Raw genomic sequence first — 18,563 nt, 5'->3', positions numbered from 1 at the left:
CGAGCAAGGACCCCGCCGTCAGACGCCAGGCCCCGGGCTGCCCGCCGCGAACGCCTGAGCAGGGACACTCCTGCCGCCGAGGGGCGCCAACGAGCATGTTGGCACGAAATGACGCTCCCCCGCCCACACAGCGGCCCCGGAGGCTCCTCCCGCCGCCGAAAGACGCTCCCAACGCCTTGAACATTCCTTCGTGGGGGTAGGGAGAGTACGACCTCCCTCGGTCCAAGCGGTGCCGGCGCACCATACTCAGGAGACCGGCAATGCGGGCGGGCAGTCCCGCGCACCCCCTCCCACCGGGGAGGCGGAGCGGGGTCCTGCGAGCGGGGTCAGAGCGCGCTGAGGGCGGAGCAGAAGCCCCGCCCCTTCCTGTGGGCGGCCATGGCCCTGCAGGGGGCGCTGCGGGGGGCGGCGGCACTGAGGCGGAGGTGGGTGCGGGGGTCGGGGTCGGGTTCTGGTTCGGGTTCGGGGTCCGGATCGGGATCCGGGTCCGCGGTTCGGGCTCGGGCTAGGGCTAGGGCTGGGCTCGGGCTGGGGGTTCTGTCTCTCTCTTGTGCCCTTCCCACGCCCGTCCCCGGGGCAGTGGCCCTGCGGGGAGCAGAGCGGGAGGGGCCGGGCCGGGGGCTCTGCGGGGCTGGGAAGGCGCAGCCCCTGCGGGACCCGGTTCGTGAGGGAAGCGAACCCGGCCCGGCCCTGAGCGGTACCGGGCTGTGGTGCTGAACAGATCCCGGCAGCTGCGGGCTCACGGGGAGGAGCGGTGCTTGCTCCCCGTGTGCGGTCACCGTTCCTTCTGTTCCCGTCTCCCTGGAGGCCGGGGAGAACTGTTGGGATGCGGGTGGAGCACGCTGTCATGTAATGGAGAAACTCCATTAAATACTTCAAACAGCGTGGAGACAACCTTTAGCTTGTGAACTATAAACTGTGTCATTTGTTGGGAAGCTCACTTATCTGACTGAAATTATTTTTTTTTTCTTAGTTTTAGTATGGGGAATATTCTGCCCGCTCCTTCGGGGTTGTCAAATGCTGCTGCTGTGAATCAGATACAGGTAATGGGATTTATGGAATTCTTGTTCATTTTTAGCATTTCTTAAAAAGATGTTTGCTTGGAAGCTCTTCTGATTTATATAACAAAATGCTGTAAATAGTTCTGCATGTTGAGCCTGATTCTTACCTGTAAGCAACACTGGCAGCCTTGTTTATCTACAGCTCTAGATACCTGATCTCCCCAGACTCTATGCATTTTTATAGACCTCTACTCAGATGCAGTACAGCTGTCAATATGGGGAATTAAACCTTGTAAAATTACTGATATCAAGAAAAGTAAATATTTTTTAAGGTTTTTTTTTCTTAAATTCCTTAAATTTTTCTTAAATTTACTGACACTAAATTACAACCTGATTTCACCTTGAATTTACTGTAAAGTAATAAGGGTATTTTTTTTCTGCCACCCAGAACCCTTTCTGTCCCTCTCGTTGCCACAAGCCCATCCCATTTGACTTAGGAACAGGGAAGCTGTACTTAGTAATTCAAGAAGCAGCTTGTTTGGCAGGTTGTGACCTCAGAGCAGAAGAGGGCTCAGGCCTGGCACTGCTACATGCCCAAGCATTCCACATGCACTGCAATCATGTTCCTTGGGTTTGGTGTCAAGTGCAGGCCAGACACAGCTTTGCAGGTTCCAGTAGTGCTCGTGGTAGAGTCTCTTCTATTTCTCTGCTTTGTAAGAAGAAAATTTTTGAAAATTAGGTACTGCTAAGTTTTAACATCTAGGTATTGTACTTAGAGAATGGTGCATACTGTTAGAAAGCTTACACAGAGCCAGGAGTTGTCACTTCATCTTTGATGTAGTTCTGCTGACTCCTGAAGCTGCAGCTCACTGCCTCACAGACTTTCTGGGATCCAGCCACATGCAACTACATTTTTTGAGGTGAAGAGTCTGACTTTCATGGTAGTGAGGTGGGAAGCAACTTTTACTCTGATGTGTAAGCATGGAGTGCATCCCTGGAGGAGGTGCTCAGCCACCACAGAGATCTTCAGAACAAGTGTGGGGTCGATGCACCCACCATACAAGCAGTGGTATCTTCGTGACAGATACCTTGATGGAAGTAACTGTTCTGCTCTTTGTTTTTAAAGAAAAGTTGTTAATTCTTCACCTTAGGGTTCTCATGGCTCTGTATTACAAAATTAGGAAAAACTTAAAATCTGAACCAGCTTTTCACTTTAATAAAATGAGAATAAAGTACAGTGTTTGAAAGGTTCTTCAGAAGTAACCAAACATTGCTGGAACATGGCTGGAAACTCCTCTGTTGTCCCTGTTAAAAATACCCCAAAAAGCCTTTTTACAGAGTAGTTTTCCTGTGTTTAGCAGAGTTTAAATTTCCATATTTGTTTTCATGACAATTCAACACTCTTAAAATACACTGAAATAAAAACTGACTTGAACATTCTTTTGAACATCTAGGATATTATCTCAGACAACTGCGTGGTGATTTTCTCTAAGACAACTTGTGGCTACTGCAAAATGGCAAAAACACTTTTTGAGAGTATGAATGTGAATTACACAGCTATAGAACTGGACATGAATACAAATGGAAGTCAGTTCCAAGACATTCTGGAGCAGATGACTGGGGGCAGAACAGTAAGTATATTGTCCCACATGTACCAAGCAAGAACTTACACTACACACATTCTTCAGGGGTTATGACTTTAACAAGTTGTTCTTTTTTTATGACACAAGCAAACTTGGGGTACAAGCTGCTAAAATTAAAGACAAGGTACAGGAGGCATCTGCAGAGTCTCTTCCTCTTGAGACCCTTTGCTTATCCCTGTGAGGTGATCTTAGTACTGCCACTAAGATAAACGAGGTATCAAAGTCAGTTTTGATTTGTATAGGTATTTTTAATACATTGTGTTTAACACCCTGTAGCTTCTTAGCTTTATATAGGCAAGCTTGACTCTATTATTTTATTAGAATGTCCTATACAGTTATTTTATTCCACTTTTGAGGGGCATGTGAACAAAGTTTCCCATCTCTGTAAATATTATGGAAACTTGTTGTACAGTGCTATTAAATATGCATATATAAGAACACAACTGTTTTCTGTATACTTGAGTACCTACAGGCTTGCTTAATTTTTTTTTTCAAGAAGTAACTAATGAAATTTGCATTTTCTTGATAGGTTCCAAGAGTGTTTGTCAATGGGACTTTTATTGGAGGTGCTACAGATACTCAAAGGCTCCATGATGAGGGCAAACTGCTTCCTTTAGTTCATCAATGTCAAGTGAAAAGAAAACCCTTAACAGCCACCTAGCTTACCTTCCTTTATATCAAAGCACTTCAGCTGAGTTAAAAGATCCTAAAGATACACTGCATCAGCTGGACTCAACTTCAGCCAGAGATTTCTGATTCATAGGTCATTTTCTGACACAGACTTTCTAAACTTGGCAAGTACTTGGTGTCCTTCCCTCAGCTTCACCACCATCAAAATACTGATAAAATCAAAATACTGATAAAACACTTGAGACAGTGATGTCATTTTGTTACATGCTGATAACTGTACTTTAGAGAAATACAGACTGTACAAGAAAATCCTGTAATTTATTTTTTTTTCTGCAAATCAGTTTGCTTTTTAGCTTTGTTCCAATAAATGCTGGGTTTAATTTCATGGTTTCTTTAAATGTAATGCTTCTCTGAATGCCAAATTGTAATAAAGAACAAAGTACAAAGCAAAACAAATTTGTAGTGATGCTGCTGTAACACATCTGCCTCTCTGACATTGTAGTGTCTGATCATGTATGTGATCATTTTGTCATCAATTTTATGTCCAATTGCTACAGAAAAGGGAAAAAAGAATCTTGCATCTGTAGAGGGGCAGGGAATTCTGTTCATCTTGTCTCTGCACTATGAAGTCTCAGCCTCTGCAGGGTCATCCACTGTCCCTAAACCCTGCAGCTACAAGCAACATTCTGATCCATCCAACACAATTATGAAACTTCAGACCAAGGAAAATGGGTCTAATGCATAGAGTTTATTTAGTACTTCAAATCTATAGTCATAATGCAGTTTACTAGCAATTTTAACTTGCAGTTAAAAGTCTAAAAGAAACATCTAAAGTTCTGTAGCTTCAGTACAATGTACATCCAAAGCCAGACCTGGCAATGTCAAGACTATTTTGTTTTTTTTTTCAAGAAACTCCATATGCAAGTAGAAAATTCCATCCCAGTCGTTGTTAAAAGGGACCATTACACAACTAAAGATGCACAGTTTACAATAAAAACATAAGTCAAAAGAATTTTTATTCCCTTTCTCTGAATAAGACTCCTGTTATTACCATTGCTTTCAGCACTGCAGACACCTAAACTATTTTTTTATATTAATCTTAACTCCAAATAACTTGGATTGTAAGAGTATCATTTGAATCCCAGAGCTATTCATTTTTGTGATGCAGGTCTGAAAGAAGTTTAAATCACATTATTTGCAGAAATCTTCAGTAAAGTTGCCTGCACTGTGCATCTTTAATACGTGTAGTGAGCTAATTAAACACACTGACCTCATCATATTTTTATTACTGTGGTTTACTGTATTTTGCTAGTTTCATCACTGCCTTATTAGTATTTTTTTTTACAAGGACATGCCCATGAAGAGAAAAACAAATGTGCATCTTTTCCTGTATTTATACTTAATAAAGCAATTCATTTTGCTCATACAGTGGTAACCAAGTATTCTTTTTCTCTGTGTACAATTCTTAGGCTAGTTATGTTTTCTCAGAATATTAACAATAATTTTGCACCTGAAAGCTGGTAAACCCATCATGTAAAAATAACAATAAGAGTATGCAAAGGTATTTTTCAAAGAACTTTTCATTTTCTTACCTGTTTTTAAAAAAGTCCCAAAAGAGTAGTCTAAAATAACCCTTTGAGTTCTAAGCTGGAGAAATCCCAGGGCAGTGTCACTTAAGGCAATATTCTGTTCCAACAGTTGAGAAAACATGCTGCATGCCTACAGATTCAAGTGAGTGCCCATTTCCTAAAGAAGGTATGTCTTAAGGCACTCAAAGGGTTGTTTCTTTTTAACCATATTAAGGCTCCCCATCCAAATAGCTTCTCATTAATTTTGTATCATTTCACAGAAAGTAGCAGCAAGACAGTGCCTTCATTACTGGATGGCACAAAAGCCATGTTATTATGATATGGATGATAAAGTGTGGTTCTACTCTTAGACAAAAAAAAAAAAATAGGAAGGGTTAAAAAACAGTAATTAAAAAAATTCTGTATTTTTTGCCTAGCATTGTCTCCAGGACAGAGCTGTTCCTCTTAAAGTGATGCTTGCCCTGGTACCTGAATTTTAAAAATTTACCACTAAAAGATCCTGTACCTGTACTGAAGTCACATCCAGCTTGAGTAATATGCTTCCTAAGAAGTGTAAGAAGCTGGAAACAAGCAAGAAATTTAACTGAGCAGACAGAATGCATCCATCTGTTGCTTCTTTATACAGAATTTTTTTTAAAGAGTAGAACTGCACTTTTTAATAGGACAATGTAATAGAAAAGACATTTTATTTGCAACTAGTTGTGCTTAACTCTAAGAAGCTGTCAGGAACATCAGGTAAACAAGTTTATATTCATTATTTGTCAATGAAGCATTTCTAAAAATTCTCAACATACCACATAGATATATGCAAATACATGTATTTAAACTCAAATTCAGATTGGAGAAATACTTAAACCACACTTGACAGTATCAAAATTATAATCCAAATGTAAGCACACATAATAAAGACACCATACCTCCTGCTGAAATTAGCTCATCTTAGCTCTACCTAATTAATTGTCCTAATGTTTTACCTTTTCCCCCATAACTCTTACTCAGCAATGTTGTACAATCTGCTGTATCACAGCAAGACAATATCTTTACCACTCCATTCCAGCAATCAAGTCGTGCTTACAGCCTATTTGTCCACTGTGAGTAACTGCAAATGGCCAAATATACCTGTAAATGCTTACAAAGAGGTTAAAAGTACAAGCAAAGACAAATGATTCTTTGCTTAGGTTTACTTCTACATCCTATTTTTTGAAGATTTTCTCTAATGAATACTACAAAGAAGCTGCTTGTTTATTTATACAGAATATTAATTTAAATGCTTCCCTAATTCTGCATGTAAGAGCAGCTTAATAATACATAACAGAATGGAAAGCTCCAGCCCACTGATCTAATTCTAGAAAGAAGCTTTACATTGGAAAAACCAGTTTTAAGCAGTTATTTTATAAAAGTAAAGCCATTCTCAGGCAGATGTTTGATTTTTGTAAATACACAAAGTATACTTCTGTCACTGATCTTTACACAAAGTTTTACCACAAAACCTGATATTGCAAGTGAAGTGTTTTATAAGAGAAAAATATAATCAGAGAAAGCAAAAAATTACCTGTTTTTTAAAGATAAGGATAAATAGTATCACATCACTTCTGATATGTTATCTAGCTAAGCTATCATGTGTAATGACAGCAAGAAGGCAGAACAGAGACAAAAACAAAAAAAGGAATGGATGAGAGCTTCTATGTGGAAGAGATCCAAGTATAGGCCTGAGGGGCCAAGGACATGGGAATGGAGAAAAAAGCCAGTATTAACAGAAAAAAGGAAGGGTGAAGTAAAAAGGTAATAAAAGAAACAAAATAAATGGAAGCAATACCAATGCAGCTGGTGCAGTAGCTATGAGTTAGGTTTGTCATGAAGCAGCACAGCATTTCCCAATGGAGACAAATATTTTTCCCTGGTATTTTTATAGACAGAGCCATTATTAAATTCAATTTCTAATACTGCTGGGGTGTTTTTTAAGCCAAGAATACTTTGTTTAATAGCCTTTCACAGCCTATGGGCCCCAATCAAACAGCAAAGAACCACACAGCCTCCCTAATATTTTACATTCATAGCAAAGAGATGTAACAGTGTTTAGAAATCTTAAGTGCCCTCTGCCCCCTCCATATTCTTGATTGTGTCCATCCCATGAAGAAACCTGAGCTTTGGTTCTCACTCACTCCAACCCTTCATTACAGAATGTTTCACCTCTGCTCTGCTTCCAACCGTTCTATTATCCTTTTTTTCTTCCTTAATGCTCAAGTGCCTGAGCATCATAGTCTTGGACACAGCAGTCTAATACTTCAGCATTGTCAAGTGGGTCACAGTGAAATGGCAGCCAAACTGAAAGCCTACTAATCCTGTTAGCTATCAGGAAAACTGCATTCACCCAATGCACTCTGCATTCACACTTCTTTTAAAATGAAAGTTTTGAGTCCAATTAATTATCTTTAAACTTGCCTCTGTTCAACTTTTACACAATTACAGCCCCATTTTTGCTGTTTGTCAAAGTGTTCCTCCAATGCAAACCTGAGAGCACCAGTGCCCTCTCTTTGATGCCAGGGTGTGTTATTTATTGCACACTGAACTAAGGCTTCCACTTGGCAACTTTGTCTAAGCTCACTTTTTTTTTTAATTTTTAAACATGACAGTAATTATTGCCTCTTTTTACATGCCAGGATATAATTTTGGAAATTATCAGTTTAATAACTAAAGACTAAAAGCAGGAAAAATTTATGTTATGGGAAGTTTTTGTTGTCCTCTGTGCTGACTATGTGGGCAAATAAACAAGATCCAGACTACAGAAAAGGGATATGCAGCACCATTCTATGCCTTTTACTGTAAGATAATAAAAAAAAGACAAAAACCAGTAGAAACAAAGGTCAAAACACTATAAAGTTTCAGCTGTTGGCATTTACTTCAGTTTCCCCTCTCTGAAAATCTTGAAAGATAACATGATCTTGTTGGTGCTAGTTTTACACCGTATAACCAAACCACTTCAAATATGCTATTTCTAATGAGATTTCTTTAGTACAGAGACACAGCAAACCTTTAGGAGCTTTTTAGGTACTCCAGCATGGATGACAATCTTAAACATTGTGCACAGTCAACAGGTTCAGGGAGCTACATTTTTCTTTAAGTTCTACTGAAAAGTTCACCTTCACTTACACTCTACTTCAAGGAACTGTATTTTAAACTAGACTGCTTTCAGAGATGCAACACTACTGTAACTGCTCATTCCATTTGTTATTAGCTTGATATTTTACTTGCAGAAAATCTGTGCAATTAACTGCACATGATTACTTGAAATACCTGTTTTAATTTTATATTTAGTCCAAAATATTTTCTATTACTTCACAAATACTACTTCGAATAAGAAAAAGTACTTGCAAAAGATACTTATCTATCAGTTATTTTCAACATCTCTAGCTTAGAAGGAAACACCTCATCAGATGTTTGACTACAGTGTAATTCGTAACACATTACTACCAAAAACAACCCCAAAAACATCAGTGCATTTACTTTAAATAATTATTAACACGTATTTAGCAAATGAATTCACTCCCTATATTCATGGTGTTCTTTTATGAAACCAGGAGTAAGAAATTTTTCTTAAGAAATGGCTAATTTTCTTTTCCAAACTCAAAGTGCTATGTCTCAGCTTTTGTAGGAACACTTGTTTTTTCCAGATGTCACCTAACAAGCTGGTGGCAGTCCAGAATTTTTCAGGCACTCTGAGCAGTGATTCAGAACTACATTCACATCCACTGAAAGGTAACACTCCTACCATCAGTCCTTTAAACCATGTTTTTAATGCCAGAAAAGGCTTCCCTCATTGTTTTATTTATCAGAAAGCCTGACATGTCTCAGGGGAAGCTGTAAAAGAATCACTAAAGAACCTTTCTCACCTTTCTAACCTTGTCATCTCCTAAAGACATCTTTGAACTTCTCCCCTATACACACAAATATAAACACACACACAGAATTAAATACGTATACACATGAACTGCTATCAATTCCTGTTCTGAAGAGGTAACATATTCACTATCTCTCTCCTTATCTTATCTTTCCCCACACTATTACTATCAGACTTAAAAAAAAAAAAAAAAAAAAATCACTACCTAAACAAGATTTTGAGAACATGAAGGAGGAAACTGTACATACTGTAAAAGTTTTTAAGAATTGGTCACTATAAACTGGAGGTAGTTTTGGAAAATGTTAGCTGGAATTAAGAAATCAGAAGCAACATTAATCTACAAAAAGACTTAGAAAAAAGAAATACTCTCCTGTTAGGAAGATTGTTTCAGTATCATTGAATACATTCTTCTGGAAATAAATGTAGCTGTTTCTTTCTGGTTGTTAGCCCTCAGCTCTCAAGAGCAGGCCAAGACACATGCACTTGTTGATCTTCCACACTGAAAGTGTGCTGATGCTTCCTGAAGTCATCACACAGACTGATGTTATCTCCTAGCCATTTGCAAGATCTTTCCACTCAAAGCAGTTTTTAGAACTTCCTGTAAAGCATATTAACTGTAATACAGTGCTTCTGAAATGGCATTGTACAGAAACTGCCCCTCAATTTATCTCAAGAGAACTCTACTTCACTCCTGAAAACTCAGGTGGTAATCTAGATAGAAAAAGATCAGCATGAGCTCTTCCACTTTCAGTTTTATCAGTATAAAGTTTCACAGAGTAACTTCTATACTGCATCACAGTCACATGGTCTCACGTGTGCCAGAAAATACTGCTTTTGCAGATATTAAGCCCAGCAATGGAAATTGTTGAAACTTATCCATTTAAAATACCAAGATTTTTTTTAAAGTCTAAAAAAAAAAAAAAAATCCCTCTGAATGAAGTTGCTCTTAAACTGATATAATTAAATCCACTTAACCCACTTTTTTTCCCGTGCCCCATCCTAAGGATAACCCATCAACCTAGTCTCACAAACAAGCATTCCACAGCAACAGGGGAAAAAATTAAAAATCTCTCAGTACTTATAATCTATAATAAATGAAATATTACATATTGTGTAACCCTGTAGCTACTTTTAGCAAACTTCCCACTGTCATTTTAAATTGTGTGCAACAGGAAAACAGAGAAGAGCTTTTTCATCTGCTTTTCTTGTTTTCCCTTCTCCAAAGGTAACATTCTGATATGCATATAATGTGCCATATTCTATTAGTAACATATATTTGGCTGGGAGTTCCCAGGGTGAAGTCTGATGCCAGTGAAGGACTCACTGGGAAGAGCAGATGCCTAGAAAATTAAATGAAATCCAAAGTGAAGTTTCGGATAACATCCAAAGCTCCTGCATCAAAGCCACATATATCCAACATCCCTCTGTCATCTGGATCTGCCATTGCAAAACCATTGGAAGTCATTCCACAAACAATCAGTTTGGCAGGAATACCCATTTTCTAGAGGAAGAAGACAAAAACAGAAACACAACACATCAGAACACACATATATGGCAACATAAACATTCCAGGCAGCCACATCTTGCTCTCCTGCTTGCATAAACCACTGTGTGAACAGGCACACATTCTGACATAACCCAACTGCAGACTCCCTGTTAACATTGTATTTTGCTGACAAAAGATGTATTTAAATCAACTGAAACAATTGTAATGAGGTATGTTAGCCCAACTTTCTTGCACTGCTAAGGTTCATGTATTATTTCAAATGTAAACATTGCATTGGCTACTCTGCAGTTCCTCCTAAGGAATAATTATATTCAATATAGTTTTCAATATTTATTCCAATAAATATTGAAATAATAATTATTTCAATAGTTATTATCAAATCATTTTACAAGAGTCAGAGAGTTGTGTTTTTGTCAAAGGCAAGAATTTCTAATTGTTGGTTGAATAAACAAAACAACTCTGGCCTGGAAAATTTCACTTAATTACCTGAACTTGCAGGTGAGTGCACTAAGGTAAAGCAGTGCAAGGGCCATGAAGACCAGCTACAGGAACTCCTTAATCAAAGCACAGATTTAGGAATGGGAGCCAATCTCAACAAAGAAAAATAAAACACAGTGAGCAAGTTAATGGGTTTTGGTATTAATTTTAACTCAACAGACAAGGTAGGAAGGTATAAAGATTAATGTACATACATGCTTGCCATAAAGTTGGGTTTTGTGGTTTAAAAAAATAGTTCAGTTAAGGCATAAAGATTGTTTGCTAATTAAATAAGAGTTTCTAATAGCAAGGTGCTGGAAGAAGTTATTTTACTAAGTTTCACTCAAAATTATGGGGCTGCACAGCTTACAGTAGCCCCTCTAAAAACATAAAGGGTTTTCTTCACCTCATCCTACTGCCAGCTTCCCTACAGGCTTCTCTTCATTACTTCATTTAAACTTTGTGCTATCTCCTGCAGATCTAAGTTAAATTTGATTCTGTTAGAACTTCCTACAAAGAAGTCAATCAGTATTTATACAATGCCGAAATTCATGTATTCCCTAAACACCAAATTTTCATTGCTACTGCAGTACACTGAGCACTGTAGAATAATTACAAATCCATTTAGCAATTCAATTTTAAATATGTACACCTGGGGCAATACGTGCACTTAGTCTGCCTAACTGGAGAATATACCAGTTTTCAACAATATATAATTACTTACTAAAAAAAATTAAAAATCACAACTAGATAAGTCTCTAAAACATTTTTAGTACTGGTATTTATTTTGTACTCCAATTACAAGCAGTCAGAAGCTTATTTACCTCTCTGTACTCTCTAAGAGCCACTGCAGGTTGAGTATTTCCAGCAAAGGTTTCGTTATCAGTGAATACAATGAAGACATCAGCAGCTGTCTGAGTTTTCTGAGCCCATATCATTGGAAGGGAACAATCAGTGGTACCCATTGGAATCTTCAAAGAAAAGAAAAAAATACATGGAACACAATACAGGAATTAGTAAACCATGCCAAACTTAAGGAAGCTTCATGTCTTATCACACATGGATCCTTCTTTGTTAAACAACAGTTCACTTTCTCATTTCAGTTCTGCTCAGGGTTTTTGCTACTTTGTTCTTCAAATATTTCTCCAAACTAACTCCTTATGACCTTAACACTATTATTCTAAATTGCACTTTTATATCTGGGAGTTAAAATAATGACATTTGATGGACTTTAAATAAAGGAAAGAAAAAGAAAAACCTAGTGTTGATACAGACTAAACAAGGTACTAGAATTTATTACAAAGGAAATTCAATGCAACTCCTGAAACTTGTAAACCCATGTTAGCAACAGCTATTTCCTAATTTATTTTGTTTTGTTTTTTTACATACTTCATACATTTTCACTAATACTTGAGGTAACGTCATATCAGCTGTCACTGGACAAGGAACCACTTCCTGTGAAAAGGCAACAATATGGGAATCCTTCTCAGTACGGGCAACAACCTGAGAAAGAAGAGAAAAACAATTTAGTTACATTACTTCAGCATTTCTAAACTCTGAATTAAGGCACTCCCTACCTAAAACACAACATACAACCTGTCTGTATTTAAGTCAGCATGGCTCCTGATATGTACTAAAGCTTCACTCTGCACTTTAATCTGTAATATTACTGCAAATAAACACTGCAAAAATCAGAGCTAAAGAACTGCTCTGACTATTGTAAGTGAAGATACTTCCATATAATTTTTCTCCCCTCAGATACAAAACACTTTACAGAAGTTCAGCTCCTCTATGATATAAATCCACATGAGGCCTCAGAATACCAAATTGAGGGGAAAGTGTAATGCAAAGGCCATTATCAGTAACTCATATGCACAGAAGAATTATTACCAAATTTCTTAATCCAATCTCCATCATTCTATGAATGCTTCCAAAAGAAACTTAAAATGTATCTTCAGCTAAGAGAAAAAGCAGCCTTGACCACTTTTATTTACACTGGAAATCAACTTCTCCAAACTGATCTTTCTGAATATTGTCGGCTTTAAGCATCCAGTCTAACAGTGAGGCAGAAGGTCACCTCTTCTGTACTCAAAAAACATGACAAATAACTTTCCTTCTGATTTCTAACCAGCTCTAGGGCACCCTGGTATCCACAGAGCAGCCCAAGCTGCATATAGTTACAAAGTAAGCTGAATGTCTCACCATACACATGGTTGCTGCAACTGTGCTAGCATTGAGAACGCTGCCCAAAACTTTCTGTGTCATTGATGCACTGACATCAACTGCGAGCAAGAAGCGTTTTCCTGTTGGTTCCACTGTCTGAAATGAAAAAAAAAACCCAAAGAAAATAAACAGACATAATTAGTACACTGATTTCTTCTTCCTTCTTCTGCTTTCAACCCTAAAATGGAGACTTTTTGTTTTTTCTGGGGAAATGTTAAGACAATAATGTTGCCAAAAGCTGAATATATAATGAAGTTTATAATAAGATTCTGAACCCTAAGATTTTTCTTGCAAAGTTGAAAAATTGTTATCCACCCAACAAACTTTTCTTGATCATTTTATAAGCTTTCACAAAACAGCTCATTCTGAACAAGTTAAACAAATTGAAGAACAAATTGCTACCTTGAAAGTTTTGTAAAATGAGGCATCCAAAGCTTCTAAAATGTCTTCATCAGGACGCCACCAAAGTTTCCCTCTGCTACCATGTCCAGATTTATAGGTTTCTAAAGCAACCAAAATATGGAATGGATGTATTCTACCCTACAGGCAAAAGAAAACAATTGTAAGTCTCTGAAAATCTGAAGGAAAAAGAGTTAAAGCAAACAAACAAACAAAAAAATTCTCAAAGAAAAACAAGTAGCAAACTACACCTGAAAATAAGATCCACTGCAAGAAAATCTGTTTAGTATGTTGTTATTTTACATTTGTTGGGTTTGAAGAGTTCATGCAGTATTTACACAGCTGTTGTATGGACTGAGAATTGCCAGTTACTGGTAATGGAATTTATTCCCCTTTGTGAATCCTCCAACAAATTCCAAACATCATGCAATGCTCTCCATTGTCCTTCTGCCATCCAGGCAGCCACCATCTTTGCTCTCCCTTCCCTAGTGCCTCAGTTAGTCAGCTATGGTTAAAGAAACCAGAAAAAGAGGAGAGCAGCAGAATGGGGAAAAAAGGAGCTATTGTTGTGCTCAGTTCAGCTATGGCCTTGAAGAAGTTAAGTGTCCTGATTTTAATCTGCTCAATTCATAAAGCTATCAGAGAAACACATTTGTCTTCTCTATCTCCCAGATTCTGGAAAACTCTGCTCTCCCTTTTGGGAACCTTCTTTTCCCTCTTAACTTCACTTCCTTTCTTATCTTTTCATCTACTTTTAATTTTCCAATTGAAAAGCTGAAACAAAGAAAAAAAATCGATTATTCAGTTAGAATGAAGCAAAAGACCCCAAAACCAACATGCCAAACCCCAAAACCCTAGGAAATGGACAAGTATATTGCCAAGATTAGAAAATCTGAATTTAAACCAGAAAAAAAAATCCATAATCTTGTGCAATCTTACATTTTTATAAAAGGAAATATAGCAAAGCATTTTCCAGAATAAAGAGTCCTTGATAGGCCCTAAATCAGACACTGAAAAATATCTTTCCTTTCCAAAAAACTGTCATCCTGAAACATAGCTCTATCCTCATTACTGAGATATATATGTAGATGGAGAGAGGGAAGAATGAGAATTGCTTTGCTTAATTGTGATAGCAGCAAAAGCTGTTTAGTATATCTGGAAGAACATAAGAATATCTCAGATATTCTTACTTTTTGCTGGTTAGTAAGGCAACCAGAAAGGAGAAAGTCTCCTTTTTGCAACATCTTTTTCCTTTCAGATGTTATGGTTGTTTCTTCATCCACTTCCTAGGAACTAACACAAGGGCCTTCCAGCTCACTTTTCCAGCTTGTTTTGCTGATGGTAAATTACAACTTAGTAGCAATGGACAAACCTAACAGGCAAAACTTGCCATGGTGCTAATTTAAGAAAAAATCCCAGCTGTCAAGATACTTAAATTTATGCAAAAGTTTCAGAAATATGGGGAGGGGAACCAAATGAGAAAGCATCAATGTAAGTTTTAAAATAAAGGTGCAGGTATTTCCACTGCAGCTTTCTGAAAAGAGCAAACTGCACTTTTTCTGTGAAGAACATCCCTTTTTGTTTTATAAAGAGGTTTCCTGAAGAAATACAGTTTAGGAAGATACTGGACACAATGAAGGCTGGCACTGATTCCAAAGTTCTTACCTTTTTTAGCAGTTTCTCATTTTTCAGTCTTTCACATACTATTGCCACTTCTGAACCTCGTGGCTCAAGCACTGAATTTGCTGTCAACTTCCCTAAATTTCTCAACAACACAGGAATGGGCATCTCCTTCAGCAGTGCCTTCCAAACCTATGATCCAAAAGAGACAAGGCAAAAAAAAAAAAAAGATTAGACTCCCAAACTGCAAGAACTAACATTTGTATACTAACTAAGTGTATTTTAAAATGAAAACACTGGTTATATGATGACCTTCATTACTCTAAACTAGCTACCTGGGTTAAAAACTTGAAAACTAGCAAAGGAGCTATTTTTTATGGAAATCCAGACTTAAGACTGTGAAAAGTCTTCATTATCTTTGCAGTCTCTTCAGAGTAAGTTTACTCACCTCTTTAGATTTTAGATGGTTTGTCAGGAGCTGCTCTCTAACCAGACCATATTCCTCTATTAAATGAGTAACTTCCAATTCATCTTTTGTGTGTTTTACTCTCTCCACAGCCTCCAGATACTTCAAGAGTTTTTCAGTCTCGGCAGAAACAGCTTTGTCTTTATAAGCCTCTTGAACATCTTTCCACCCTTTGGTAATATATTTAGTGACCACAGCAATTCCTATGGAAAAGAACAATATTTTCCAAGCAGGATTACCATCTTTATACTGGCATTTATCATTCGACCAAGGAACAGAATGAGCAGGTTTCATTTTCAGACCTGCCACCCACTTATAAAAAAGCTCAGCAGTAGCTTTAATATTATTGTCTTTAAAAGACAAATTCTGTGTATTCTACTGTGTATTGTCTTTAAAAGTAAGGAGCCTGATATGCTTGAACCCAACAGACCTTCCCAAATAATAAAAAGGTGTTATTTCATCATTTGTAAGAAAACAGGGACAAAATGAGGGAATGGTATTATTTTACCTTCTCTCAATGTAAGTGAAGAAAAAGAAAGAACAAACTGTTTACCTCAAAGATAAACAGCTCAATTCCTGATATGACTACTCATGTTTTTAAGGTGCAATTTACAGAATCACTAAGAAATCATCAGTCTGCAATGGTATTCGGGTTTCCAAAATAGTTTCATAGTAAATACACAAGGTTCAAAACACAGTATTTTCAGGTAAATGAAATTTTATTACCTTCACTGGCAGGTTTTAGGTGGGACAACCTCAGAAGATCTTTATGAGACCAACCACTTCTTTGTTTATATTTTGTAACTGCTAAAGCAACAGCCATGCCACTCTTTCCATTGTACCAATCTGCAACAGCCTTCCTCAGGGCACGACCCCACATGCCACATTTCATGCCCTCCTTCAGATCTTTTTTAAATTGGATGAAAGTAAAGAGATGGGTTGGTATGCAACACACCTCAGGAACAGCTTTAAATGCTGCTTGTTTTGTTTTTGCATCGGAACACTGGGAGCAAATTGCAAGAGCAAAAAGCAAGGGGTCCTGTTTTGCTGCTCTGCCTTCTTGACTAAATGTCTTTATTTCTTGAACAACTTCACAACCTCTACCCTCTTCGATCAGTCTGATTAGAGCTTCTGCACTTTCAGAGCCCAGCTTCTGCTCCTTGGTGTAATAAGTACCACTCTCTGAACCAAAACACAAGAAACGTTGCAGTCGATTCATGTCGGTGACATGCCACACATAACCAGTGTCAGAGTTTGGCACCTGCTTTTCAGCCACGCCTTGCACTTGGGCTTCTTCATCCTCCATTGTTTACACTTCCAAGAGATCTGCTGAAAAAATTATAAAGTTTAATAAGAACTGTCATGAAAACAAGTCACTCTACTATCACTTCTTTGCAAAGTGAATATAAACTCATCTACAAGCTTGGAACTTTCCCCTCATACATTTCAGAAATGTATACTCTGGAAAACCAGGAAAGGGAAACGAAACAGAAGATCTCTTAAGTACTGACACGTTTACTTCCTTAAAACCAACTTAGATACCAATTAGCCCAAATAAATGGCCCACATAAAACATGGCTGGAATAATTCTCTTTTGCTCACTTTTTTTTTTTTAATACCATTTCTTAGGTAGATTTTTGGATTTCATACTAAATTGCTCAAAACTCAGATCTCGCCCTACTCTGTTTTGCTGAAGTATTAGTACTACTGACCAAATGAATAAATGTTATGCTAAAATAAAGAAGTAAAATGCTGAAAAACTGTTTAGTGAGAAGACACTGAGAATTTAAATATGGTGGGTTTCAGTGAGGCTTAGATAACAGCTTTTCAACAACTGACAGTAGCTGTAACACAGGGCCAAATACTTGGGAGAACATCAAAGGTGGCAAAACTCAAGCCATAACATTTAGGCTGAAATATATGCAGGTGAAATTAAATCATCAGGGTGAAGTGAAGAAAAATCATCATCATTGCCATCTCCAAAACACTGATAAGACAACAACAAATTCTGTTTTCTCTGTTCTGACCAAACAGTAAAAAGACAATAAATCGACCTTCTATTTTTCTTAAAATAAGAAAAAAAAGCACCAACAATCCAATCTGTGAAATACACAGAAAAAAAAAGATGTTTCCAGTTAACAGTTTTTATGTACTGCACATATCTTCTTTGGAAATGCTTGTTTGGCTGCTGAAAAGCCAATTTGCTTCATTTAACCAGGATTAACTAGCATAAATAAATGTCACTAATCTAAACAGAGATTTTTTGTTACCAAGTTTAAGAAATACTCTCATTTACAAACTTTCTCTCCAACACAGAATTTTCCTTTCTCTTCACGAGATTAGCAGTATACCCTTCCTTCTTCTGTGCCTATCTATGGGGATGTCATGCCTGCATCAACTATCATCAGGGCTCCCATTATATCGTGTGCTACTAAAACTGCAAAAACGCAAGTCATATGCTGATACCTGCCTTATAAACGCGGGTTCCGTACACAGAGCAAAATTATGAGGAAAAAACCACCTACAATTGATAACCCGAAAACCTGCGAGTTGAGCTGTCAGTTTCCACAACGATGCTAAACCCAAGCGACGACGAAGCATCCGAGTAATCCCCACTGACCGGGGCCTTTAATCCCCTCACGGGGTCTCTACCTCCCAGGTGCCAAGCAGGAGGTGGCAGACCTGCCCTCCCCGGATTCCTTCACCCCCCACACCAACCCCTCCGCCGGGGGGAGCCTACACCGAGGCGGAGCCCACACGCACACCCAGACCCCCGTACCCGGGGTCCCGGTCCGCAGCGCTTCCCGGGGAGGCGTCACTTGCCTGGGAGGCCGCGGCCTGGGCGGGGCGGCGGGGCAGGGCCTACCCGGGCCAGCGCGGCCTTCGATACCGAGCAGTGTGGCGCAGCCCCGGAGAGCTGTGGCGGCTGCCGAGCCAACGGGGGACGGTGCTGGGGGAGAGCCCGGGATGGCGAGCGGTGACGGAACCGGCTCCGTGGAGCGGGGAGCAGGCAGGGCGGGTTCCGCTGCGGCCGCCAGAGGCTCCGCGTCTCCCACGGCCCAGCCCCACCCTGACAGCATCCCCGGGACCCGGATGGGGCCGCGCCCCCC

The 18,563-nt window shown here is 38.7% G+C and overlaps 2 protein-coding genes across 5 annotated transcripts; one reads left to right on the top strand and one right to left on the bottom strand.

The window, feature by feature from the left end:
* Nucleotides 1–356: 356 nt before the first annotated feature.
* Nucleotides 357–7,473, top strand: GLRX2 (glutaredoxin 2). 2 transcript variants are annotated; one of them, XM_030454957.1, is made up of 4 exons: nt 357–425; nt 974–1,043; nt 2,456–2,632; nt 3,174–7,473. In XM_030454957.1, exons 1-4 carry the CDS (start codon nt 379–381, stop codon nt 3,303–3,305), a joined length of 426 nt encoding a protein of 141 aa, XP_030310817.1. In that variant the 5' UTR covers nt 357–378; the 3' UTR covers nt 3,306–7,473. The 2 variants fall into 2 exon arrangements, with proteins under 2 accessions (XP_030310817.1, XP_030310818.1); XM_030454958.1 differs by lacking the exon at nt 357–425 and adding an exon at nt 540–660.
* RO60 (Ro60, Y RNA binding protein) lies at nt 4,180–18,563 on the bottom strand. Of its 3 annotated transcripts, none has more exons than XM_030454955.1 (9): nt 18,277–18,563; nt 16,180–16,782; nt 15,436–15,656; nt 15,033–15,179; nt 13,371–13,508; nt 12,948–13,064; nt 12,135–12,248; nt 11,570–11,716; nt 4,180–10,262 (listed from the first exon to the last, which is right to left on the bottom strand). In XM_030454955.1, the coding sequence occupies exons 2-9, from the start codon at nt 16,757–16,759 to the stop codon at nt 10,110–10,112; spliced, it is 1,617 nt and encodes a 538-aa protein (XP_030310815.1). In that variant the 5' UTR covers nt 16,760–16,782; nt 18,277–18,563; the 3' UTR covers nt 4,180–10,109. The 3 variants fall into 3 exon arrangements, with proteins under 3 accessions (XP_030310815.1, XP_030310814.1, XP_030310816.1); XM_030454954.1 differs by having other exon boundaries at nt 16,180–16,779; XM_030454956.1 differs by lacking the exon at nt 18,277–18,563 and adding an exon at nt 17,979–18,236.

Source organism: Calypte anna, chromosome 8 (genome assembly GCF_003957555.1).
Source record: "Calypte anna isolate BGI_N300 chromosome 8, bCalAnn1_v1.p, whole genome shotgun sequence".
Taxonomy (NCBI): domain Eukaryota; kingdom Metazoa; phylum Chordata; class Aves; order Apodiformes; family Trochilidae; genus Calypte; species Calypte anna.
The sequence above is the reverse complement of the archived record's forward strand: the minus strand, read 5'-3'. Positions and strand labels throughout refer to the sequence as shown.